Source organism: Heloderma suspectum, chromosome 4, assembly GCF_057233095.1.
Source record: "Heloderma suspectum isolate Gila_16-S chromosome 4, 16-S_ref, whole genome shotgun sequence".
NCBI lineage: Eukaryota > Metazoa > Chordata > Lepidosauria > Squamata > Helodermatidae > Heloderma > Heloderma suspectum.
In genome coordinates, this window is record NC_139461.1 from 262,453,909 (window position 1) to 262,480,732 (window position 26,824).

General features: G+C 42.9%; 1 protein-coding gene across 4 annotated transcripts; it reads right to left on the reverse strand.

Moving 5' to 3' along the window:
- Nucleotides 1-341: 341 nt before the first annotated feature.
- On the reverse strand, nt 342-13,421 carry LOC146348604 (mitochondrial glutamate carrier 1-like). Of its 4 annotated transcripts, none has more exons than XM_084853576.1 (10): nt 13,376-13,421; nt 9,760-9,891; nt 8,538-8,663; nt 6,952-7,007; nt 5,563-5,653; nt 4,421-4,539; nt 2,874-3,075; nt 2,630-2,784; nt 2,286-2,361; nt 342-1,576 (listed from the first exon to the last, which is right to left on the reverse strand). In XM_084853576.1, exons 2-10 carry the CDS (start codon nt 9,777-9,779, stop codon nt 1,417-1,419), a joined length of 1,005 nt encoding a protein of 334 aa, XP_084709702.1. In that variant the 5' UTR covers nt 9,780-9,891; nt 13,376-13,421; the 3' UTR covers nt 342-1,416. The 4 variants fall into 4 exon arrangements, with proteins under 4 accessions (XP_084709702.1, XP_084709703.1, XP_084709705.1 ...); XM_084853577.1 differs by having other exon boundaries at nt 9,760-9,930; XM_084853579.1 differs by having other exon boundaries at nt 13,217-13,421.
- Nucleotides 13,422-26,824: the final 13,403 nt, after the last annotated feature.

Genomic DNA, 26,824 nt, shown 5'->3' on the forward strand with positions numbered 1-26,824 from the left:
ACACAGATAAAAGTTTTCATGATATGACAGGATGTGAAAACACTTGTCTCTCATCAGCCCCAGCTCCTCTTAAGTAGAGTAAGGTGAAGTAGTGATAAATGGTTGCCTAGTGAGCTTAAGATAAATCAACCAGGTCTTTGAGAAGACTGATTCAATTTCAATTTATCAAGCAAGTTAGCAACGATTACACCAATGTATTTATCAGAACCCAAGAGGATAAAAGAGTAAAAAGATTTAATGGAAACTGAAACAGTCTCCCATACCCAGTCCAAGTACTCAACAAAAAGCATAGATGGCAAAGCGTACTTAGTAAGGGCGCAATAAAAACAAAACACACAGATTGTCACTACACTAGTCTGAACCGTTTTATTGTGCAAGGGTAAGTGCAGAGGTATGATCGTTCTTGCCACTGCATACATAGAATTTACATTATGCCTAGAGACCAGTTTACAGTTCCCTAGAAAAAGATTATGCCCATACTCCACATTGATGACAGCCTCTCAATACAGACACTGTGTAATTAACAAATATTAAAACGTAGAATAGAGTTTCATAAAATGTAAGTGCAACTGCCAACCAAGAAAGACTGCTTAGCAGTTTGGTTGCACAACACGTATTATTAACAACCAAGTACATCCCTCAGTTCCTGGCTGAACTACAGTTCTAGAGAACATTGAAAATCCTTGGATTGAACTTCCTCTATGCAAAACAGAGTGTATATCTAGCTTACTTTGCCTGAAACACTTGTATTGTCTTATGTTGCTTTGTATTTAGCAGTCACCATAGGAACCAAATTTTTTACTCTAGGTAAAATTATAAACATAGGTGTATGAAAAGTCACACACTTTTGTTCCCCAATTTACTTTTGGTATGTGAAATAGAGTTTTATTGAATTTTACTTTACTGTAGCTGGAAAGATTACAAGTGGGGTAGATCTATAGCATCTGTTCCAAGAACAACTACCTGGTTTGTTTCTCAACAATTCAAAAAGATTTGGCCCCACAGATATTTGTTTACTTTTTCTTCTTGCTTCACTCATAAGTAATTTTTTTCCCCCGATACATCCTCCATAGCCATTGTCATTTCATTCCATAAAAGCAGCCATTGTTATTGTATTCTCAGAGGCATCATTCTCTCAGCTCCCAGAACTAAAAGACACGCCTCTGTTTTGCACATACAGATGTCTGTCCTACTACTCTGACTTCAAAATCACAAAAGACACAAATGTCACCATTAAAGAACTAACTAGCCTTGGCATATGCATTGAAATCTAGCAACATTTAACAAGGCTTTGAGTCCAAGTTTCCCAATGGAAAAAACATTGGTAAGTTGATTTGAGTGCCATTGTTTACTTGTGTCTTGACTGGTAGTTCTTGTGGATCTCTTCCAGTAGGTCCAATGACTGAGCAAGAAAGTCTAAGGGGAAAGTCTTCCATACTGGCATAGCTTGATAAGAAATTCTCCAACGCCAATAAAGTAAATAACTTGGGCTATACCAAAGAGGGGGGCAATGACTAGCGCTCTGCAGCCAGCCCCCTTTAGGAAGGCTGAGGGACCCTCCTTCATCCAAATCTTCCTGAGAGAAAACAAAACCCAATATATACTGAGTTACAAAATCAGCAACACGTTACTTAAAAAAAGATTTCACCAGTGTTGTGGCAAAAATCTCACTGCATATCTCAAAATATTCACTCGGAGATCTCTATGCATGCCCTTGCCAAGAGCTTGAACACCCAATTTCCTCCTGCAGTTGTAATTCATCTCACCCTATTAAGTCTTACAAGAGAAAAACACACCAAAGATGGGCATTATTCCAACCAATTTATGGCTGATTCAAATCTTATTGCACCCATGTGGAAGCTACTGAAAAACATTTCAGGATGGTAACATTCCAGGGAATGGCTGTAACATTTGAAAGCTGCTTTCTACATGGTTTGACTTAACTGCATGGAAACTCTCCATGGCACATCCTGGGTTGAATCATATGGAATGTGGCTTGTGAATGTTACAAGTGTGCACTCAGAGTTAATAAGTTACTCATAATTTTATGAGAGTTCACAGCTACCTTCACCTGATTGTAGCGGTGTCTGGGGCAAAAGCTCGTGTGTGTCTAAAAACAAGCTCAAAAAGCCTGGTGTGGATGTGTGGAGGAGATACTTTTCACATCTCACAAACAGCAACACTCCTCCACATTTAACAGATTGCTGAAAACTATAGAAGTTTGCTTATACTCCAGCTAAATAGTCAAATAATTCACAGTGCTCTGTGGGCTTTTTATTCTTTACCTTGCACAATCAATAATTCCATTATAGCTTTCCTCATTTCTTCCCTTGCCCATTGATTGAAGACGAGTCTTTATTACTGCAAAACAAAAATATTGACAGTTTAGAAGATGATTGCAGGTGAGCCTGCAGCACACTACGCTTCCTTCTATTTTATAGTCATTCTGTGTTATCCTGGAAGCAACAACCTTCCCTGCACAGAAAGCACCAAACAGATGGAGAGTAGCTTCCAAAGATCCACAAGGAATACCCTTTCCCCAATATTTCCCTATGACTATGTACGGAGCACCATAAAGTACTGTAAAACACAAAGATCAGCAAACAGATGGACATAAAACTTATTTTACCATCACAAGGATTGACAGACACAGCTGCCACAGAACCTGCCATGCAACCAGCAAGAAAAGAACGAAAGAAAGGGGCTCTCCCCTCCAGGGAATCCTGTTCTGCTCGGTTCAGATGGGCAAACAGTGGGAAATAGATGATGGAGAACGGGACATCCCTAGAAGACAAGAGACATTCTATTTTTATAAAGCTATATGGAAAACTGGTCAGGGAATGATAAAGGCAAGGAACATGCAGCACCTTTACCTCAGCAATGTTGCTCCAAGTCCTTTGTAGAGTCCTTTAATGCCTTGGGTATGCAGAAGCTCGGCCGCTATCTGGGTGGCAGATATCTTCCTTGGAAAGGGGACAGGTCCTGCATTATATGCTCTAGTTAGAACAGGGCTGAGAGATACAAGCTTACATCCAGGAACGGGACAAGGAACTTGGCTAACAAGTTGCTGAGATGCTGAAATGAAAGTAGAAAACGTGTCAGGCTGAGTGATCTCCTGAAAAATCTGATTTGGCCCTCAGCACAGACAAGTCTTAGATGCATTCTAAATCTGAATATCTGAAGGTATGATCCTTGGAAATCCCTCTAACTACTTTGTCATGAGACCTTACAAATTTCATTGAAACGGAAGACTTATTTGGGCATTCTATATCATGTGATTACAATCACATGGAGCAGGACAGTGGGGTCATACCTGCCCGCAGTTTGTGGAGGATCTGAAGAGGGGAGCCTGCTCTACATGCATAAACTCTCCCAAGATTTGGAACCCTATGCAATCAAGGATTCCCTTCTTCAAACTTTGCCCCAATGTGTGGACAGCAGGGGATGCAGCTGGCAGAGGTGGGGCCCTGCTCTTTGATGAGCTTCTGCCAGGCTTTAAAAACCTGGCTGTTCAGCTGGGCATTTGGGGTGGGTTAGGGTTTTTTAGAGCAGTGTTGTTTTGTTGTTTTTTTGTTCAGTTGATTATGTAAATTTGTTATTAGTATTGCACGCTGCCTAGAGTAGGGTAGCCAGCCAGATGGGCGGCTAATAAATCAAATAAATCAATAAATACACAATCATGTGATTTAGAACACCTGAATAGGGCTATAGTTTGGGTGCAAAGGGTTTCTGCCTGCTACATCAGACTCCAATTTATGTGCTGGCTTCTGGTGGCATACCTTGTTCTTCAAACTTGTTCCATGTTTCTAGGACCAACTCTATTTCTGTCCAAAGTAGCACAGATTCTCCACTTTTCACTACTTTATTCTGCCCCCCTTTGGCTCAATAACTTCAAGTGTTAGTGAGTTCTAGAACTGCGTTATGGGCCTGCTGTTGTTATATCTTGGATTGCCATTTCAGCTCAGTTAGCCAATACATTCAAATGACCTGATTTTGACAGACAAAGCCACACAATAGATAACTTTCTGCAGCCACCAATCTATAGCAGGAATATCAGAAACTTTACTTCTGATTTTTCAATGCCAAGCAGACATTACTCAGAACATTTTCAATGACAAAGTATATGTATCTGCTTCACTAGGTCCCTCACTGACCAAACAGATCAAACCATGTAGGTACTGGGTCAGGACTTTAATTTGTCCTTGTCCTTGCTACAAACCACCAGGTTATTATTGACTTGGTCCATGGCAACCAAAATGAATTTGAAACCTAAGCCAAGCTGAACATCTCTTGTTCAATAAATGAGATGTTCTGCAACGTATTATCAGCTTTACAGAGAGGCCTCACAATGTATGAGCACCAAGAACCTTGTTGCCAGAGATAAGTGTGACATATGGAGAAAGGCAGCATGTGCCATTACCTAGTCTCCCTGCATCTTGCAGCTGGATTTTCAGCATCTCCATAGGACTGGTGATGATAACCTGGCAAGTTCCAGCACCACAACCTGCCATCATCTCCTTAGATAAAGACAGGGCTATCCTATAATAGAAACATTAGAATATTTATCATATATTTTAAACTATAAATATTACATTATTTTAAAAACTAAGATCTCCAAACCTGAAATTACAGAAGGGGGAAGGGCTGTGTAAAGGAAATACATAAATTAACTCCATGCCAGCAAGGAACTTTGAAAAATGAATGAAATGGAATGAATTATGACACAAGCGTTGGAACGGACACAGTCCAAGAGTCAACAGCTTCTTGCAGCAAATAGCTCAACAGGGTCCCAGTATTATAATGCCTGTGATTACAATTACAGCCACATCATTTTGCTTGTCCAAAGGGGGCTGCATAAAGGGCTGCTGGTGCTCTGTGTCACTTCTTTCCTCTCCCCTTTCAATAATTTGTAATGCCCATTCTGGAGTTCAAATTATTGAAATCATGAAGTTTTGGCAAAGACATACTTAATACATTTATATTATTCTTATCACAATATCTACATTTTTGCAAAATTCAGTAAACGGGCTTAGGAGGCAGCAAGGATTAAGAAAAGGAGAAATGTCTGAGTTGAGGTAGAAATGGGGGCAAGGGACCATGCATAATAAAAGCCATGGGGAGGAATGGGACGATATGCACTGCAAAGGCTGCACTTTCTGCCCAATGCTCATTTTAAAATTTGTCTGCCCAACACACATAAGTTTTGTTTTCTCTTTCCCACAGTTATTGTCCTCTTTTTATTTAGGATTAGTAATACTGCATTCTTTACTATAAAATATGTTATTGTTCATTTTTTCCTCAAAGGTGCTCCCGAAAGTATTTAATGAATTATGCACTATTTGTTGCATTCATATAATTTTATTTTTATTTCTTTAACTATAAAATTGTAAATTGTGCCTTCATCCAAAAATCGATTCCAAGGCAGCGTGCACAAAATATTCAAAAATACAATATTAAAACATAAAACTTTAAACATTAAAGTCTTCAACTCTCAAGTATAGACACAGATCTTAACTTACGTAACATATAAATGAGAGTGCTCTAGCATCTCAAGTAACATACCCTTCTTTGGCAAGAAGGTGCCTAAAATAGTCATTAGCAGCCAGTTTGATAGCCTTCTCGGGTGTTACAAGGGTCAGATTCACTGCTGCACCTAAAAATAAATGGACATGCTTAATGGAAACCACGGGAAACATATTTTGTTTTAAAATATGACACAAATCAGTAGCAGTCCAAACCAGAGGAAGTTTCAGGTTATGATTAGTAGAAGCAAAGCAATGAAGTGAGGAAAGGAAGGCCACTGATGCAGAAACCATGAGAGAGGAAACTTCAAAGGTGCACTGGAAATATGTTTATTTAGCGCAATGTATTTCAAGTCAATGCCTCTTCTTCAGGGGCACTATAGAAAAATATCCAATTAATAAAAGGCAATCTAAAAAAAACAAATAGCTTAAAAAACTCAAATGCATCATAAGCCCCACAAAAATAGTATAAAGTAACACCGCTCTGTGAAGTATGTTTTAAATACAGGCATGTTAGGCCATTTACTGTGGTACAGACCCATATTACAAATCTCAAGTTACTGTAAGTAGCCCATTAACTTCAAATCAGCTATTATGAAGTAAGTGACTATAGTACTGCAACCTTAAAAACAGAAGCTGAAATCCTCCACACATTTGAAATAATGGTATGCACTATTATTTCAGTCTTCAGTTAGGTACTCTTTAGACACATCTGTCATCATGTGGGAACTATTACCTATGTGATGAATCCATATGGTTGGATGCTTTGTCTGAATGATTCAGCCATGTTGGTGGGCCTGATCACATGGGCTTTCCCCACAGAATCAGGAGTCTTGGTTGTAAATAGAAAACGGATGACAGCCTAGAGACTGTATTGAAACTGGAAGTTTGTGGTCTGAGACACTCTACTCTTTAGCTATGTCCTAATGCTGTGTTCCAAAAATGTCAGTGAATCTGAAGCAGCCACTAGAACTCCTTTTCCCCCCTTTATTTTAAATAGTTGAGTTCTGAACAGCACAATTCTATGTTTACTCAGAAGTAAGTACCACAAACAATGTGGCTTACTCCCTAGCAAGAGCATTTAGGACTGCTGCAGAAATCTATAATACTGACTTTTCAAAATGGGAAACATTCCAGTGAAAGGCTTGGATCCAACATCTCCCCGTCCTCTTCTCCCCAATGCAGCTGCCAAACATCCCTTAAATCTGGTTGAGGATCCCTCAACCCCCCAGAGCAGATTTGGAGCACACAAAGGGGTATGTGGGGCAGGTAAGGATATCTGTTATGCCCGCAGTTGTCCTTCCACTTGAAGAATACCACTGGATCCAAGCCAAAACGAATACCACCATGAAGTGGTATTATTCAATTACCTATAGCCAGTTATAAAACATGGTGTGTGCGTGTGTGTGGGGGGGATGATGACACTTACCTCTGTACATGCCAAAATAGCCTTCTGAACGTAGCGTTTTAATTAGACAATCCAACCTGATCAAGACACAAACACAGTTTGTGAATTTCTGGGTAGGATATTTTGATTAATTCTAGATTGTTTTTTAATAACTAACTACCTTTCGATTGCAATCCATCTATATTTATACCCAATACATTAAAAATTAAACAGAAAGATAATTTAAAAAACACATCAGCATAGCAAAACTGAAACACAGCATATGGCTGCATGTCATCATGAACTTTATCATTCCAAGACAACAAAAAAGCCTCATTTCTCAACAACCTTGTTATCTATTTGTCTTCCCTATCCTTCCATACATAATGGTACTCCCATACTGCCATCAGCCCCACTCAGTGTAGCCAATGGTGAGGGATGATGGAAGTTGTAGTTCAAAACATCTGGAGGATCATAAGGTGCCCAGCCCCATCTATAGGTACCTGAAAACGGTGAAAAAGCTGTTTGACTACAAAGTCAATTTAGTGTGCAATCCTATGGGTTGCTCCCTGGGTACATGTTAAGTGTCTGAACTCAGAGGCTTTTGAGTTTTCAAATGCAGTGCCTTGCGTCTCCTGCACTGCATTTAAGTTAGATGAGCAATTTCCCCAGTCTAGTGGAGGCTTCAGGGAGGGGGAGGGAAGGAGGCTGGGGTGACAATAAGAAAAGGCGTAAGCCAGCTGACCCAGTCTCCTCCCCTCCACCAGGAACACCCCCTTTCCCCCATCTCCACACTCGGTTTACTGAGTGTGGAGAGGTAGCCAGCATGGTTCCCTCCATGCCTCCGACGAGGAGGAGGGGGCAGGAAGCGCGGTTTCCTGGCTCCAAGGTCTGATTCCAGTCTTCAAGCTTGGATCCAGAAAACTAAAAAATCCTTTGTCCCCCAGACATAGGATTGTTCCCTCCAAGACAAGAAACACAGAGCCCAAGAGCCCCACAACCTTGAAAGCTTGAATTACACACTGAGCTACTAAAACAGCGGTGGAGAACCTCAGGCCCAGGGACCAAAACTCCTGGGGTCCCAATCTAGTCCTCCTGGGTTCCTCAGATGACCATGCCTCCTTCCCTTGGCCCCACTCCCTATTCCCTAACCACCGATGGTTTGGTGGTTTCCCAGCTTTTGTGCAGTTCTCCCCTCATTCTAAATTCCCTCTCCTAAGGCTTGATTACTAGCTGTTAGAGCTTTAGGGTGCAATCCTATGCATATTTAGGCAGAGAAAAGGCCTACAACTCTGGCTCGGGAATGCTGGGAGTTGTAGGCCTTTTCTTCTGTCTAAACATGCATAGGATCGCACCCTTAAGCTATAATATGATGGCATTTTTGGCCCCACTCCCTTTGTCTTCAGCCCCAGCCACCACTGGAATGTAGCCCCTGAGAGGTTCTCTGAAACTGAATTCAGCCCTTGAGCTGGAAGAAGTTCTGCACCCCTGTACTAAAGTAACCAAGTGTAATAAAAAATGAAGAACAGTATTCTTTTTGAGCACACCAATTCTAAAATGGTTTTTAGAAAATAATTTCTCTGACATAAGGTTTACTAGCAACTTATTGATTTCCAAAGAGCACTTACATGCTTTTGTAGAGTTGCTGTCCACTTCTCTGATTCTGTAGCCTGGTTTTAACAAGGTCAATTGGAAATATACAAGTAACCCCAATGATCCCTGCAGCTCCTCCATTGATGAGCTTAGCAGGCAAACTGAACAAGAAAAAATATAACTCAATTGTATGCAAATGACAATTCTCCAAATTCTTCTGTTATGCAGAAATTCAGCTTTGTGATGCAACAAATTCCCATTTCTTTGACACTGGCTACTAGCTCTTTGTTAATTTCAGCATTGCCACAATTAAGCTTTTAGAGCCACTTTGTATGGGATACTGGTGCATTGTTTATCTGAACCCACACATGCTAAAAACATAGTGTGCTGTATTTATAAACATGCAGCCAACTGGACACTCCTTGTAGGATGTGCATATATTAAACTTTAATACGTGTGCACCCCACAATGAGCTTCCAATTGGCTGTAGCTGCTATACTGAATACCCGTATTGAGAGACTTGCATCCTTTGGCTGCTTCATAGAAACACCCCTTATCTTGCCTTTATAGTCACAGCTGAGTAATATCTCTTCAGTCATCTCCTAATCTCCCTTCCTTCAATCCACACAAAACCATGCTGCTGGCTCCCTTTGGTCTCCTATTCTGCTCCCACCTAGGAGTACCATTTAGTAGAAAGTTGAGGTAGCCACACTGCTGAATTTTAGACCACAAGCAATTATTCTTCATGAGCATGTACACCTCTACTTATTGCGAGGTATAAATGCTCTTGAATACTTTGCTTCACAATTTAATCTTAATTTCTTCTTAAATATTTACAAGAACAGATCTTTGACCTTTGTTAGAACAAGCCTGAATTGATACCTCTATTTAAAAAAATATTTTTGTCTGGCACTCCCAGTCTGTCTCTCCTACTTTAAAATCCTCCCTCAAATTTATCGCCCTCCTCTGCAAAACCAACTCCAGACCACCAGAGATTTACATTCTAATATATGCCAGTCTCCAATTTTGCGCTTACTTTATTCAAACCACTTTTTTCTCCTTCACCTTTTATGCTACTGTGTTTTACATACGATTTATCACACTATTGGCCTAGATAATAAATAAAAACCAACATGTTTATGCATTTGATTTTTACAGAATTTGTTGTCTAATTTGTTCTCCAAATATACTGCAAGCGATCCCCAATGTCTGCACTCACGCTCCCTATATTTTTAAAATTCTGAACAGGACACGTACCTAATCTGTTTCTCAGCCATCTTCTTTGGGATCACAAAGGGAAAAGTGCTCTAAGCTCTTTTTGGTCAGTAAATAATAAAAGCTGCCAATGGTGAGATGTTGGTTCTTCAAAGAGACAATTTTGTCTAATCTCTGTGGAGTGAATTGAAGCTTTAAAATCCATCAGTTGTTCTATAAATAATGCAAAGTTATCTCATTGGCTGTTTGAGCATACAGGCATTTCAAGCAGCTCAAATTCAGCACGATAAATCAGAATGCCCTCTCATCGCTACTATTGCACAGTGTCATCATCTGTTATTAATACCTAGATGATTAATTTATGCCATAAAAAAGATGCAACTGAAATTTATTATTTTGACGTGGGAATGACTTTGAAATTATATGGAAGATGACATCTCTTTAGCAAGACAAGAGGAAGGGAAACAATACATACATAATTTTAATCTATATTTTTCAGTACAGTACACATGAAAAAGTAACTTCGGCTGCAGTCCTAAGCACACTTACTACGGAGGAAGTCCCACTGAACTTAAGCAGAACTTACTTTTGAGTAAATTGCATTGTCTGATTTCGAGGAAACAGTTTCCCACCTTCTGCCTTAACAAATGGGCAGACAGTGGCAACATTATCCTGCTAAAACATTCACTACAGAGGAAGAGGAAAATAATACCCATAATACTTCCTAGGCCTATTAACAACAGATATTATACCAATATTTCTTTTAGTCTAGTTGTACTCGAAAATCACGGGAGTTGTGGGTTGCACTTCTTGAGGCTCATGATGAAATGTGTCAGAGCAATGCCAGTATCGCACAAGCTGCCAATTAGTCGCTGGGAATTCCCAGTGTCCATGGTGAGACAGACACCCATAGAGCCACATGAAAAGAGCAAATGATCAAGAAATGAAGACAACTCATGGGGGTAGAGTTTTCATTGCCAACATCAGAGAAGGGTGTATTACATAAAGGCTGAGGTATTATTAGCCTACAATCTGATGGGTTAGGCAGATAGTTGCCTATGAAGCCTACAGGGAAATTCCAGCTGCAGTGTTCCAGTTTCAATAAAGCTCCCTAAATCTGTACAGTTGCAAAGAAACAGAGTGACAGCAAGGCTTTATTGCCTCCTATGACTGACCAAGGCAGGTGTAATCACTGTAATTGCTCTCGCCAAAGGAAAATAATGAAAAATCATATAGAGCTTGCCAATATCAAATTTCTTTTGACAATCCTCTTTATGTCAAAATCCCACAATAACGCATTTCGGGAAAAAATAATCCCAAATTAATTTAAATTACCCTGCAAAATACGTATTTAAAATTTGCTTGTCTTAAATAAAATCTAGATCTACATCTATGAAATCCTGAAACTTAGTTAACCACTTTCCTAAAGCTCTTCTCCCATCCCTAAGAGAGACAGGATATAAAATTCAGACCACTCATTTGGTTTGTGCAGTGTACCCATGAAGCTGATGCTTTAGCTCAAAAATGAGCAAAAAGTAAAGAAAGGAGACTATGCTCGTTGATGTGCTAGCATCAATAGTGAATATATATTAGAATATGCCAAATATAGCATCAATGAGCCAGGAAGCACAACGCTCACTCTAATGGATTGATAAAAATGCAGTTGGTGTGGTATGGAAGTAGAGAAGGCCATGGGCAGTTTTCTAGTCTAGTGTCTGCTGTATGGGAAGAGGGGTGAGAAAGTAAAAGTAAGTGACATCTTCAAATGATCAAATACTACACACAAAGGTGTGTATAGTAAAGACTGCTATACTTTGAAGTCATTTGTCTTCAGATCAGAAAGGAATACTAATGAGAAACAGATGGGGGAGGGCTCAACTGCAGCAGAATGCAAGGCATACCAAGGGTATTCTGAGCTGGTTCCAACACTAAGTTCTGGATGACTACCAAGTGAGCTCTAAGTAAAAAAACACTTCAAATATACATATAATTTTATTCCTCCCACCCCGTGTGTGTGAGCGCAAAGTGGGCACAACAGTACCAGGGATTGGTTGGTAGCTTCTAGCAGGACCCTTTTCTCTTCAACTTTTGTCAGTTGGCTTGCTACTGGGAATGCAATAGAAAAGGCCTTGGGCGGGGCTACAGCCAATGGGCTGGTGTCAGTGGCTAACAGCAATGATAGCTTATTCTAGCCCTTCCCACTACAGTCTCGTCTCAGTTTCACCCTGCAGCTGCAAAACTCTGCCTGGTAATTCAAGCCTATAAGCACATCATTCTAAGGTTTCTGCCTTTTTCTGGCACATCTCCTTGCACCTACATGTCTGGCAACAATTATACAGATGAAATATTCCCCATCACAGAACCTTCATAAGAGGAAAGGCTGCATTTGTTACATTTCTTCATCCTTATTTTATTTTTGGTAGCCGGTGAAAACTTTTTTTAAAAATTTGCCCAGGCCTTTTAATGCTGCATTTCATTTTATGCAGGTTTTTAAAAAAAACATTTTATGCTGTAATCCTACCCTATATTCACTTACCTGGAAGAAAATCCAATTGAACTCAATGGGACTTACTTTCAAGTAGACAGGACTGTACTTTTAGATCCTGGCTGTAATGCTGCTTTTTGTTGTGATTAATTGCTCCACTTACATTGTTTGACTGATCATTTATTGATTTTATTGGTTAGGTGAGGGCTCAGTGGCAGAGCACATGCTTTGCATGCAGAAGGTCCTGGGTTCAATCCCCAGCAACCCCAGTTAGGGCTGGAGGTATTTCTGTCTGAAACCTGGAGAGGTTGCCAGTCAATGTTGATGATACTGGGCATGATGGACCCATGGCCTGACTTGGTATAAGGCAGCGTCTTATATTTCTGTTAACTATTTTGGGAGCCTTGCGGACTGAAAAGCAGAGTAATGCTACCATAAATGAATAAATAAATACAGGCAAGTGGAGGGGAAAAAATACTGAGTGGGGCAGGGTGGAGGAAATAAAAGGAGTCAACTTTGGAACAAGTCTGCCTGCCAGCAAATGGTAGCTGGCACCAGCTGTGCCCCACTACCTTGGATTCCTCTTATCTTCCCAAATGATAGTTGCAGCAGAGAAAAGATCTAGTCCCTGCTACAGGTATGCTGCTTCTGACGACTGCCCTCACGCCCTGGAACAAGGGACAATATGGAGTACTTCCAGCCCCCCCCCCCCAAACACACACATACATACACACACACACCCCTCAGGTAAGATTACTATATTTTTACTAATTGAGATTCTTCTCATTTCACGGTTGCATGCATGATAGATTAAAAAAAATTCAAGAGGTACAATTTTTCCGGCAGCATATCAAAGCCACGTTAGGAAAAGCTTCACCCACGGAATTTCTGGTTGTCATCAAGCAGTTAAAGGATACAGCAGCCCTATTTAGGAAATGAAGAACAAAACCACCTCGACACAAGCCTCCCATGCCCATAAATATTAGCAGTCCTTGGATACGTCGGCATGGATACCTTCCAGAAAAAACGGGCGTTTGAAACGAAATGGGAACCGAGCAGCGCGCCCATGAAACACGAGAAGGCTCTTTCCCGTCGGGTCAACTGCCGGGTAACGGCCGCCGGTTATCAATTTTTGGGAGCCGCTGCACCTCCTTGGCTTTCCCCTTTACTCACCCAGCTACCGCGAGCAGAGCTGCTCCTCCACCGACGCACAAGGGAGAAAGAATCCCTTCAGCCCGGCGACCGGTCGCCCCGCTCTCTCCCGCCTCTATCGCGCGTTGTGATTGGCCACGGCTGCTACAGCTCACCCAATGACAGGAAGGGACTAGGCTGGCTCGTTCTCTCGACCCCTCGTTTCTCGCGTTCCGGGGCTCATTAGTGCTCCGAGGGCCAAAGTGACCGTTTTGTGAGGGCGCGCTGCTCGAGAAGGAGTGGCCATTATGCAGTGTTAATCCTAGTGAGCGTAGGCTCCTTGAAATGAATGGCACTTTTTAGTCATGACTAACTTAAGATCCATTTATTTCAATGGGTCTACTCTAAGTAGGACAAACATTGGATACTTCCCTTTTTTTGGTTACAAGTCTAACTCAAGCGTGTGTTTAAACTCATTCACGGTTGACCCGTTTCCTTTCATCGCTCCTTTCTCTGCATCTAATAGCTTTCCCTTTTGTGGAATTTTGATTGGTCCTAATAAAGGAATTGCCCAACTGTGAATTTTGGATTATTTGACTCATGGCCCAACAGGGCTAGCCTTTGGTTTTTTAATTCCGTTCTTCTGCTTCCTCATCCACAGTTCTGTGTGCTCCTCGGTCTCAGACTCTCTCCTTACTTTGGGCTGCAATCCTGTACAGACTTTGTTGTTGTTCAGTCGTTCAGTCGTGTCCGACTCTTCGTGACCCCATGGACCATAGCACGCCAGGCCTTCCTGTCCTGCGCTGTCTCCCGGAGCGTGCTCAAGTTCATATTCATTGCATCCGTGATGCTATCTAGCCATCTCATCCTCTGCCGTCCCCTTCTCCTTTTGCCTTCAGTCTTTCCCAGCATCAGGGTCTTTTCCAGGGAGTTTTCGCATTAGGTGGCCAAAATATTGGAGCTTCAGCTTCATTATCTGTCCTTCCAATGAGCACTCAGGGTTGATTTCCTTTAGGATGGACTGATTTGACCTCCTTGCAGTCCAGGGGACTCGTAAGAGTCTTCTCCAGCACCACAGTTCGAAAGCATCAATTCTTCGGCGCTCAGCCTTCCTTATAGTCCAGCTCTCACAGCCATACATTACTACTGGGAAAACCATAGCTTTGATTAGACGGACCTTTGTCGGCAAGGTGATGTCTCTGCTTCTTACTGTGCTGTCTAGGTTTGCCATAGCTTTCCTCCCAAGAAGCAAGCGTCTTTTAATTTCATGGCTACAGTCACCGTCTGCGGTGATCTTGGAGCCCAAGAAAGTAAAATCTGTCACTGCTTCCATTTCTTCCCCTTCTATATGCCAGGAAGTGATGGGGCCAGATGCCATGATCTTAGTTTTGTTAATGTTGAGTTTCAAACCAGCTTTTGCACTCTCCTCTTTCACCCTCAACAAGAGGCTCTTTAGATCCTCTTCGCTTTCTGCCATTAGGGTGGTATCGTCTGCATATCGGAGGTTGTTGATAATTCTCCCAGCAATCTTAATTCCGACCTCTGATTCATCCAACCCAGCATTTCTCATGATGTACAGACTTACGTGGGAGTAAATCCCACTGAATTCAGTGGGGCTTATTTCTTATTTATGACAGAGATCCATACTACATGGTCCCCATGTCAGAGTATGAATTACTGCTAGCGTGAAACCCTTATATGCTTGCTGTGGCCTGCAAACAAGCGCTCAAACGAACGGGATGACAGGAAACCGCGCCCTTTAAAAAGGCATGCATTGCAATCGTAGGCATGTCTACTCAGAAATAAGCCCCACTGAATTCAGTGGGATTTACTCCCACGTAAGTCTGTACATTATGAGAAATGCTGGGTTGGATGAATCAGAGGTCGGAATTAAGATTGCTGGGAGAATTATCAACAACCTTCGATATGCAGACGATACCACCCTAATGGCAGAAAGTGAAGAGGATCTAAAGAGCCTCTTGTTGTGGGTGAAAGAGGAGAGTGCAAAAGCTGGTTTGAAACTCAACTTTAAAAAAACTAAGATCATGGCATCTGGCCCCATCACTTCCTGGCATATAGAAGGGGAAGAAATGGAAGCAGTGACAGATTTTACTTTCTTGGGCTCCAAGATCACCGCAGACGGTGACTGTAGCCATGAAATTAAAAGACGCTTGCTCCTGGGGAGGAAAGCTATGGCCAACCTAGACAGCATAGTAAGAAGCAGAGACATCACCTTGCCGACAAAGGTCCGTCTAATCAAAGCTATGGTTTTCCCAGTAGTAATGTATGGCTGTGAGAGCTGGACTATAAGGAAGGCTGAGCGCCGAAGAATTGATGCTTTCGAACTGTGGTGCTGGCGAAGACTCTTACGAGTCCCCTGGACTGCAAGGAGGTCAAATCAGTCAATCCTGAAGGAAATCAACCCTGAGTGCTCATTGGAAGGACAGATACTGAAGCTGAAGCTCAAATATTTTGGCCACCTAATGCGAAGAGAAAACTCTCTGGAAAAGACCCTGATGCTGGGAAAGACTGAAGGCAAAAGGAGAAGGGGATGGCAGAGGATGAGATGGCTAGATAGCATCACCGATGCAATGAATATAGACTTGAGCACGCTCCGGGAGAGAGCGCAAGACAGGAAGGCCTGGCGTGCTATGGTCCATGGGGTCACGAAGAGTCGGACACGACTGAACGACTGAACAACAACAACAAAGCTTAATTGCCATGCAGGGAGATATTTTTTAATTATTTTTTCGCATGGGGGAGGAAGATTGCATCATGTAGTGGGGGGAGAGTTAACCTTTCTCTCTCCAGCTGCAATCCCCCTTGAAAATTTCCCCCTCCATGGCAATTAAGCTGGGGGGTGTGTGTCACCTTCCATTGCACATGACTAGCTGCCATCAGCTCAGAGCTCATGTGTGTTCCTGCTTGCTTGTGCACTCATTTGCCCATTTTTGCTGTTCTGGATGTGCCTGCTCATATTTTGGGAATTGCCTGCAGAAGATATAGGATGCAGGAGGCAAAATGTAAGATAGTAAGGTTGCCATGCATTCCAGGCCCTGGTCAAGCCTTTTCAGTTATATAGGCAAGTGTTTTCAGTGATGAGAGTTAAAGTGGTTTGTTTTGGTATGCCTAAATTGCAGCTATAAAACCTATGAGCATTTTTACACAATTTCCTTGTTCTCACTATTTATCTTAATACTTAACTTGATGAGTTGTTCATGGGGAAGAAAAGCAGAACGTTTACAATGCGAATGAAGTTTCTGGTCCATGTAGGGTTTTTTTTACATTGTCATTATCAAATTTTGTAATGTCATTTATTTTTGCACATTTTGCCCATCTATTTGTATTTTTTATTTTAATTTTGGGACGGCCTTTGGCTATAAGCAAAAAAAGAAAGAAAAGAGAATGTTCATGTTAATGACAAATGAAGCAAACAACCTCGTATGAAAATGTGTTGTGTTGACCAGAATGTTCATTTGAATTACAAATGCTTCTTTTCTGCTTTCCTCATTTAACAACATTTATGCTACCAGAGTGGGAGCTGCTATTGTGCATGCATACTTGTCCAAAGATTTCCAAATGAATTACAATAGAGCACAGGTGAGCAATCTTTTCAGCCCCAAGGGCTACATGTCATGCAGCTTTCGGGTCTGGGGATGCAGATGCATGTACGCATGCGCACACACATATTATACACTCATATTGTACGTGCACACGCATATATGCACACACATGCATCCCAGCAATTCTGGTACTGTTTACTTTTTCCACATCAGCCCTAGGCAGCCTGGCCAACAAGGATGATGGGACTTGTAGTCCAACATGTGGAGGCTCACAAGGGTATTCCCTATCCTTGATGCAGGATAAAGGAAAGGTGTTAATATGTCCAGGCAAAATTAAGCTATATTACTTCTCAAATTTAGAACCACTGATGTATGCTGGACCTTAGCAGCACAGGAAGCTTTAGGGCTCCCCAGGATAAGTAATGTGAAACTTCACAGGAACATGGTTTGTAGGACAGGCAGTTGTACACTATACTGCTCGTCTCAGCACAAATCTAGGTAACCTGGAATACCCCTGCATTAGTTCATTGTTATTGGATACTCTGCTCTGACAGGGGAGGAACAAGAAAAAGACAGCTTGCATCTAATACCCTGTTCTTCATGGGTTTGCTACTCCCCCCCCCCCCCCCCGGTAGGCTCCTGTGCCTTTAACAGCTGGGAAAAAGGCAGTAATCAGGCAAAGTTTTCAGCTCTGTATCTCTGTGCCAGGAAAAGCTGCAGAGAGTTTGCGAGAGGGTATGAGATGGAACTTCTTTAGCACAGGGATAATTTAATCCTAAACACAATTTATTTTAGTAGAACAAGTTGTCTTATGCTAAGATTTTTATATTGTGGGTTGTGATATATTGTTCTGGATCTATTTGTTTTATTCTTGTTATTACAATGTAAAACACTTTGAGCATAATATATGTGGAAAGATGGTATATAAATAAAATGACAATGACAAAAAAGTGGTTTCCCCCCCCCCCTTTGAAAATCTGAGGTGATTATATGCAAGTTCATGTTCACTTTTGAATTACCGTTACTGGCTGCAATTCTGGACATTGTTGCATATACTTGAATTCCACTGACATCAATGATAGGAAAGCATGCATGTTCATGTCCTTACTGTGTACCGGGGTGGGCAACTTTGGGCAGTCTGGGGGTCAATTTCCAGACCCTCTTGAGGGCCACACTGCTGCCACCACACTGCCTGCAGCTGCAAAAACATTGGTTGTTAGCCACCAAAACTCTCCGAGAAACCACTACAGAGACTCAGCAACAGGGCCACATTTTGCCCAGCCCTGGTATATATCTTTTGTCCTTTGTAGCATCATGACTGAGATGGACTGACAGTGCAGCCTTATACCTTTCTATTCAGAAGTAAGTCCCATTTAGTTCAAGAGAAGTTATTCCCAGGTAGAACATAGGATTACAGCCTGAGAATACCATCTTGACTGTATCGTACATGATCCAAGTTTGAACATCAAGGGGTGTCTTTTCTCAGCTACACAGTTGTGGAACTCTCTTTTGTTAAAGGGTTCATCTAAGTCCAAACCAAAATATTTTCTGGAACAGCTGTAAAACTTCCCTGATAGGGTTGGAATTCCAGCTAGGTTTAAGTAGGTGCATGGTAACTTTAATTTAATTGCATATTTTGTTTTATGTGTGTGTTTTAACTGTTGTTAAAACATGCTTTTGAGAAAGAGTGAAATAGAATTTCAGTAATTTGCTTAAACCAAATGTCATCACAAGCATGCAACATTCAGGATTCCCAGGCAATCACCCAGGTTTCTGAAATGGGATGGGCTTGGGCTTGGCCTTGTTTGGGAATGTGACTGGTCTTATCCTAATGAGTAATTGAAATGTCTTGTATTATGTTTAGGGATGTTAGAGAATTCTGCCACGGATCCCAGGGGGGCCAAATTCCAGTGAATTCAGCCCCCCGGAATCTGTGGTGGAACGGAGCCCCCCACCACCCCGCAAAAGCCCCGTGAAACGGAGCCTACCTGGCTCTGATGGCGGCTCCAGCTGCTGCTGGGCTGCTGCGGCCGCAAATGGCAGCCGTCGTAGCGGCCGCCATTTGCGTCCCTACGCCGGCCCGTGATAGGCTACGTATATATTTACGTAGCCTATCATGGCTAAATCAGGGACGCAAATGGCATAGGGGATGCCATTTGAGTCTCTGCTTTAGCCGTGATAGGGTACGTAAATATATACGTAACCTATCATGGGCTTGCGTAGGGAAGCAAATGGCGTCCCCTATGCAGGACGCCATTTGCATCCTCACCAGCATGGCAGCGGCTGGAGGCCCAGCTCCAGGTTGGCCAGGCCAATGGCTCCGCAGCCTGGCCGTGGAGCGGAGCCGGCCGGGCAGGATTCCGGGGGGGAGGAACAGATTGCTCCCCCCACGTCGAGGATTCCGGGGGGAGGAACGGATCTCTTCCCCCCACCTGCGGAACCCGGTGGAGCCAGGTAAGCGGAGTTTCGTACACTCCTAATTATGTTGTACATCATTGAAATTCCTGGCTGCTACCTCGCCACATGCAATATGTAAGTGCTATTCTTATCTTATATACATTTGAGCTTTGCATATATGTTCTAGACCTCCCGTACTTCTTGCATTTCATAGCTTTTTGGCCTCACTGTTTAGAATCCCCCCCCAACTCGTGTGTGTGTGTGTGTGTGTGTGTGTGTGCATGGATAGCATTGTGCTGCTAGTCTACTAAACGTTAACTTATGTCATAATATTTTTTTTAAATCTTGGAGGATGCAATCCTATCAGGATAGGCGGCTGCCTCCGGACTTGGAGGCGACTGCCTATCCAATGCAGGGCAGGAGCAGCGTGGAGAGGATCTTCCCTTCCGTGCTTCAGCCGCCCTGCATTTGTGGCTAGACAGCTGATTTCAGTTGTCTAGATGCAGGAATTTGGAGTGGGGTGGTGGTGGTGGACACTGGACGAAGCATAGGAAGCATTGGAAAGGCACTTCTGCCCTCTCCTCCCCAGCCTGCCCCCAGGAATGCCCCATTTTCGCTTCTCTGCGCTGCTCTTACGAGCGTGGAGCAAGGGGCTGATCCATGCTGCCTACAAGGCAGCGCAGGAGGGGTGGAAGTTGGTTCTTAGGGAAGCGACTTATCCTATGGCTGTCTAGCTGCTGACTAGCGGCCATAGGATTGTGCCCTAAGGTGCCACAACACTTCGTTGTTCTTGCTGCAACAGATGACTGCCCTTCTGGAATTCACTGATACCAGGTAGAAGTTAATAAAAAAACAAACATAATATTGTACTTTATGAATGAGTCCCAAGAAGCCAACCAATTCTAATTTGTGATTGGCTTCTTACAGTAGTTCTTGTAAACTCCTACAAACACTGATTTTATCTAACATACCCTTTTTTTGGTGTTTCACATTCAGTAGGACAGCTAAGTATGAATCTTTTTCCCCATGGAGCACTTCATACACCATTTTGGCTGGTTTCATTACATTTTTTTGTTTTTAAAAATGTTAGTTTGCTAGTGATGATAGCAAAGGTAAGCAAGTAAAGCCTTGGTTCTGATTTAAGGGATGATGCCAAACACAAAATTTTCCTTTCTCTTTAAATTTTTTTGGGTGATTTCCTTTTATCTAAGCATACTCTTGGAAGCTATAGCTTATTGTTTAAAAACTGATAGAATCCCAGAGTTGGCTTTGGAGATCGTCTAAGCCAACCCCCCCCCCCCACGCCCGCTCAGTGTAGGCTCTACTTAATGCAAACAGATGGCTGTCTACAGCATCACTGACAGATGGCTGTCTAGCCTCTGCTTAGATTCAGTGAAGGAGAACTCACCATCTCCTGCAGCAGTCTGTTCCATTGTTCCACTGCCACAGCCAGTGTAGTGTAGTGGTGAGAGTGACGGACTGGGAGCCGGGAGATCCGGGTTCTAGTCCCCACTTGGCCATGGAAGCTCACTGGGTGACTTTGGGCCAGTCACAGACTCTCAGCCCAACCTACCTCACCGGGTTGTTGTTGTGAGGATACAACGGTGAGGAGGAGGATAATGTAAGCCGCCTTGAGTTCCTTGCGAGAGGGAGAAAGGCGGGGTATAAATGCAATAAATAAATAAATAAAAATAAATAAATAAACAGCTCTCACCATTAGGAAGTCTCTCCAAACGTTTAGCTGAAATCTGCTTCCCTGTAATTTCCACCCATTGGTTCTAGCCCTGCCTCCTGGAGCAACAGAGAACAAAGTCTGCTCTATGTTCTGCACAAAGCCTTTCAGATATTTTAAGTCCACCATAATGTCTCCCCTTAATTTTCTCTCCTTCAGCTTATACCAAGCTCTTCCAACAGTTCCAGGCCCCTCACCATCCTGCTCTAGTTTGTCAACGCCCTTCTTAAAATAGACACAGTTCTGGCGAAATGTGGCCTGACTAATGAAGAGTAGAGTGGAACTATTACTTCCCATGACCTGGACATTATGCAGCCGCATCACACTGCTGGCTCATATTCAGCTTCTGATCTACTAAGTGACACAGATCCTTTTCACATGTACTTTTTCCAAGCCAGGTCTCCCCCATCCTATATTCATGCCTTTGTTGTGGTTTTTTGTACTGAAATGTAAGACTTCACATTTACATAAAGGCATTACATTTTTACATTTGCATTTAACAGAATTTCATCTTGTTAATTTTGACCCAGTATTCCAGCTTTTGAATCTTGATTTTGTCGTCTATGTTGTAGGCTATCCGTTCTAGCTTGGCGTCATGTGCAAATAATTTGATAAGCATCCTCTCTGCATCTTCATCCAGGTGATATGCAAAAAGGTTGAACAGCAGAAGGCCTAGGACAGAGTCCTGCAGCATTCCACTCAAGACCTCCCTCCAGGGTGGTGCAAAACCATTAATGAGCAGTCCAAAGCGAAAACATCAAATACTGAATACCTAAAAGCAGAATCCGGGGGGCTATACGAAAAATAGAAAATAAGAAAGTAAAAATGCTAAGATCAGGCCACAATAAAACTGAATAACCATACAAACGTTAAAACAAATCAGTTCATTAAAAACTGGTGCTGAGAATAAAAAAGTTTATATAACAAATATACCAAACGAACAAACTGGACAAGCTCATGCAGCTTTACGTTATAATAAACTATCTCCTTGGCAATTCACAGCAGATGTCATTAAAATGTTACAACAGATTTCTTGAGCTGCTACTGCAAAAGATACAACCCTCATTGTAATACATTTGTTATAGTCTGCCAGTAGATCACAGATGATTTGCACAGGAGACCTGCCAGCTCTACTTTTCAGGAGGTCCCCCAAAAGGCAGGCCCAGGGTTCCTCATACAAGGGGCAATGAAGAAGATAGTGTACTATATCCTCAACTTCCCCAGAGCCAAAAATGCAGGTCCGCAGAGCCAAAGGGATCCCATTGTACTTTCTGTCCAAATAAGCAGTTAGCATGGTTTGAGAAAGAGGGGCTGTAAAAGCCTTTCTGAGAACCACAAAAGTTAAATCTTGGAAATACTGTTGTAAATATTGTCCTCTTTTGAAAAAACTGAAGCATGGTGAGAAGGCCTGGTGTTGGCTAGCCAGAATAGTCTCATGGCAATCTGCTTCGAAAATAACTCTGTCCCTAATGCTTATCCAAGTTAATTAGGGAGTTGCGGGGATCCTCAAAATAGGCCTGGGACAGCACTAGCCAACGCTGGGCCCAACCACACTTATCAATTCATTCAAGAAAGCTTTGTTTTGCCAAATTTCCATCAGTGGAGCTCAGTAGTCTTTTGCCATTAAAGGATGCAAGCTTTATCTATTCTTGCTTTGATAGACATAATTGCAGCTTCCATTCTTAGCAGGGAAAAAGTGACCCCCCCAGTGGGAGCACCAGCAGCTCTCTCAAAAATGTATTTTGAATGGTCTCAGCTGCTGGGGCATGACCCTGACCCCATATCTTCGCACCAGACAGAAGTTGGGGAAATACTTGAGTTAGATATATTTCCAACGCTGGGCCCACCAGAGAACCACCATTGGGTCACCTGATAAAGTTGTTTTAACAGTCCTCCAGGTGGCAAACTTTACTGCCTCTGTGTGGGGTTTCCAGTTGCCATTTGAGAACAATTGTACCCCCAAATATTTGCAGCTGGAACATTGCTCGATTGTATGCTCATCAAGGCACCATTTATGTAGTTGTTTCCTTTTAGAAAAAAACATAACCTTGGTTTTGGAGTAATTTATAACCAACTTTAATTTATAATCAACTCAGCAGCGCAGAGAAGAACAAGCAACAAAGGAAGAGTACAGGCAGGTAGTACAGAATTGCAGGGATGGCGTCAGGAAGGCTAAAGCTGAGAACGAGCTGAGGTTAACGAGGGATGCTAAATGCAACAAAAAGGCTTAAATAAGGATGGCAAAATGATAACAGATGACAAAGAAAAGGCAGAAGTGCTCAATTCCTACTTTGGTCAGTCTTCTCCCAAAAGAGGGTCTATTACGCCCCTGGCAAAGGCAAAGTACAGGCTGAAGGGGCAGGATTGAGCTTGAGATCGATAGGCATATGGTCAAGGAACACCTAATTACTTTGAATGAGTTCAAATCTCCAGGGCCAGATGAACTGCATCCCAGAGTAATAAAAGAACTGGCAGAAGGACTCTCAGAACCACTGTCTATTATCTTTGAGAAATCATGGAGAACGGGTGAAGTGCCGGATGACTGGAGGAGGGCTAATGTTGTCCCTATCTTCAAAAAGGGCAAAAAGGAGGAACCTGGGAACTACAGACCAGTCAGTCTGACATCAATCCCGGGGAAAATTCTGGAGCAGATGATAAAAGCAATCCATCTGGAAGCACCTTGAAAATAATGCAGTGATTACTTGAAGCCAACATGGATTTGGCAAGAACAAATCCTGCCAGACAAATCTGATCTCATTTTTGGATCAGGTAACCTCCCTTGTGGACCGTGGGAATGCTGTAGACATATTATACCTCAAGTTCAGCAAAGCTTTCAGCAAAGTGCCCCATGATATCCTGATGAGCAAACTAGCTCAAAGTGGGCTAGATGAAACAACGATCCGGTGGATCCACAGTTGGCTACAGAATCGGACTCAAAGAGTGCTTATCAATAGGATCTTCTCAAACTGGGGAGAGGTAACGAGTGGGGTACCGCAGGGCTCAGTCCTGGGCCCAGTGCTCTTCAACATTTTTATTAATGACTTGTAGGAGGAGGTGCAGGGTATGCTGATAAAATTTGCAGATGACACAAAATTGGGAGGGATAGCCAATACCTTGGAAGACAGAAACAAAATTCAAAGTGATCTTGATAGACTGGAGTGCTGGGCTGAAAACAACAGAATGAAATTTAATAGGGATAAATACCAAGTTCTGCACCCAGGAAAAAGAAACCAAATGCACAGTTACAAGATGGGGGATACTTGGCTCAACAACACTACAAGCGAGAAGGATCTTGGAATTGTTATCAATCACAAGCTGAGTATGAGCCAACAATGTGATGTGGCTGCAAAAAAGGCAAATGGTCTTTTGGGCTGCATTAATAGAAGCATAGCTTCCAAATCCTGGGAAGTACTAGTTCCCCTCTACTCAGCACTGGTTAGGCCTTATCTGGAGTACTGTGTCCAGTTCTGGGCGCCACACTTTAAGATGGATGCAGACAAACTGGAGAGGGTTCAGAGGAGGGCAACAAAGATGACCAGGGGATTGGAAACAAAGCCCTGTGAAGAGAGACTGAAAGAACTGGGCATGTTTAGCCTTGAGAAGAGAAGACTGAGGGGAGATAGGATAGCGTTCTTCAAGTACTTGAAAGGTTGTCACAGAGAGGAAGGCCAGCATCTCTTCTCGATCATCCCAGAATGCAGGACACGGAATAATGGGCTCAATAATGGGCTCCTGTAATGTTACAGGAAGCCAGATTCCGGCTGAACATCAGGAAATCTTCCTGTTAAGAGCAATACGACAATGGAACCAATGACCTAGAGAGGTAGTGGGTTCTCCCACACTGAAGGCATTCAAGATGAGGCTGGACAGCCATCTGTCAGGGATGCTGTGACTTGGATTCCTGCATTGAGCAGGGGGTTGGACTTGATGGTCTTGTAGGCCCCTTCCAACCCTACTATTCTATGATCTTCTCCTGTCTGTGGACCAAACTAAGTTGGTTTAAAAGTCTCCTTAGACCTACTGGAGTGGTTGAAAGAAGGGTCATATCATCTGCATAAAATAACATTTCAAGGTCCCAAACATGGAGGGAAGTGATCCAGGGAACTTAAACCTGCCACTAAAATATTCACATAAAAATTGAACACAAAGGGGGCCTGTATGCAGCCCTGTCTTAACACCTCTTCCGGTGTGACTTTTCCAGAAAGTGCTCCTGACAGACCAGTACAAACTTTCAGATCTGTATGAGAGTGGATTTTCTGCACCAAAAACAGCAGCCACTTATCAATGCTTGTATGTGACAATTTTCCCCATAAACTGTTTCTGTCTATGAGATCAAATGCAGAAGTAAAATCCACAAAGGCTACATACGGTCTACCTCCAGGCCTATTCAGACTTTTACAAATCAAATGGGAGAGCACAAAGCATTGATCAATTGTCCTCCTTCCCCACCACCTTGTTCGTTGGCAAGTATGTTGTTTTCTTCTGCCCACGCTTCCAATTTATTCAACAGGAATCTTCGGAATGCTTTAGAAACTATGTCCAAAAGGCTAATTGCCCTATAATTCTCAGGGTCTGATCTTTTGCCCTTTTTGTGCAGCGGAAATATAATGCTGGACCCCCACCTGGCAGGGATGATTCCAGTTGGATTAATATATGAAAACAGCTTCACCAACAGTGGGGCCCACCAGGCAAGATTACATTTAAATAATTCTGCAGGGAGCATATCTCCCCCGGGTGCTTTGCCAGATACCAGGTTGTGGAGTAAATGCTTGATTTCCAAGACTGAGACCAATGGCCTGTCAGGGAGATCCATACAAGTGGAATTAACCTCTACATGGGCAGGTCCCTGCAAAACGTTTTATTGATTGATTGATTGCATTTATATCCCACCTTTTTCTTCTTGCAAGGAACCCAAGGCGGCTTACATTCTCCTCCTCTCCATTTTATCCTCACAACAACAAACCTGTGAGGTAGGCTGGGCTGAGAGTCTGTGACTGGTCCAAAGTCACCCAGTGAGCTTCCATGGCTGAGTGGGGACTAGAACCCAGATGTCCCGGCTCCCAGTCCAGCCCTCTAGCCACTACACCATGCTGGCTCTCAAAATGTTTTCAAAATGTTGTTGCCATAATGAACCAGGGATTTGAGATTCTAATTTAAGCATAGAAAAGTGTAGCTCTGAATTGATCAAATTGTCTGCAAGTGAGGCCAAAATTCTGGAGCTTGAGATGTATTCTATTTATATTATGTCCAGGGCAATAAGTTCCTTAAGACCAGAATGTCTCACTGCCTGCAAAAAGTCTTCTACCTAGGGATGGCCATGAAAACTGCCACAGACTCAAATGAGGCTGAATTTCAGTGAATTCGGCCCCCCGGAGTCCGTGGCAGAACAAATGTACTTACTCCCACCACCCCGGATGCAACAGGCCGAATCTCCCCTCCTGGCCCACTCCGTTCCGCTGTCCTGCGTGGAACCAGGAAGTGATCGGACGCAAATGGCATCCACTACACCATTTGCGTTCCCGTTTCTTCTCGCGATAGGCTACGCGTCTTTATTTACATAGATACTTACGTAGCCTATTGCAAGAAGAAACGGGGACGTGAACGGCATAGCGGATGCCATTTGCATCCGGATCACTTCCTCTTTCCATTCAGACAGCGATACGGACTGCAGTGGCAGCCATATCGCTTGCGGAATGGAGCTGGCCAGTGAGGATTCTGGGGGGGAGGAACGGATCGCCTCCCCCCCTCCCCCCGCGGACTGGAGGTAAGGGATTTTGTACATCCCTACTTCTACCTTAT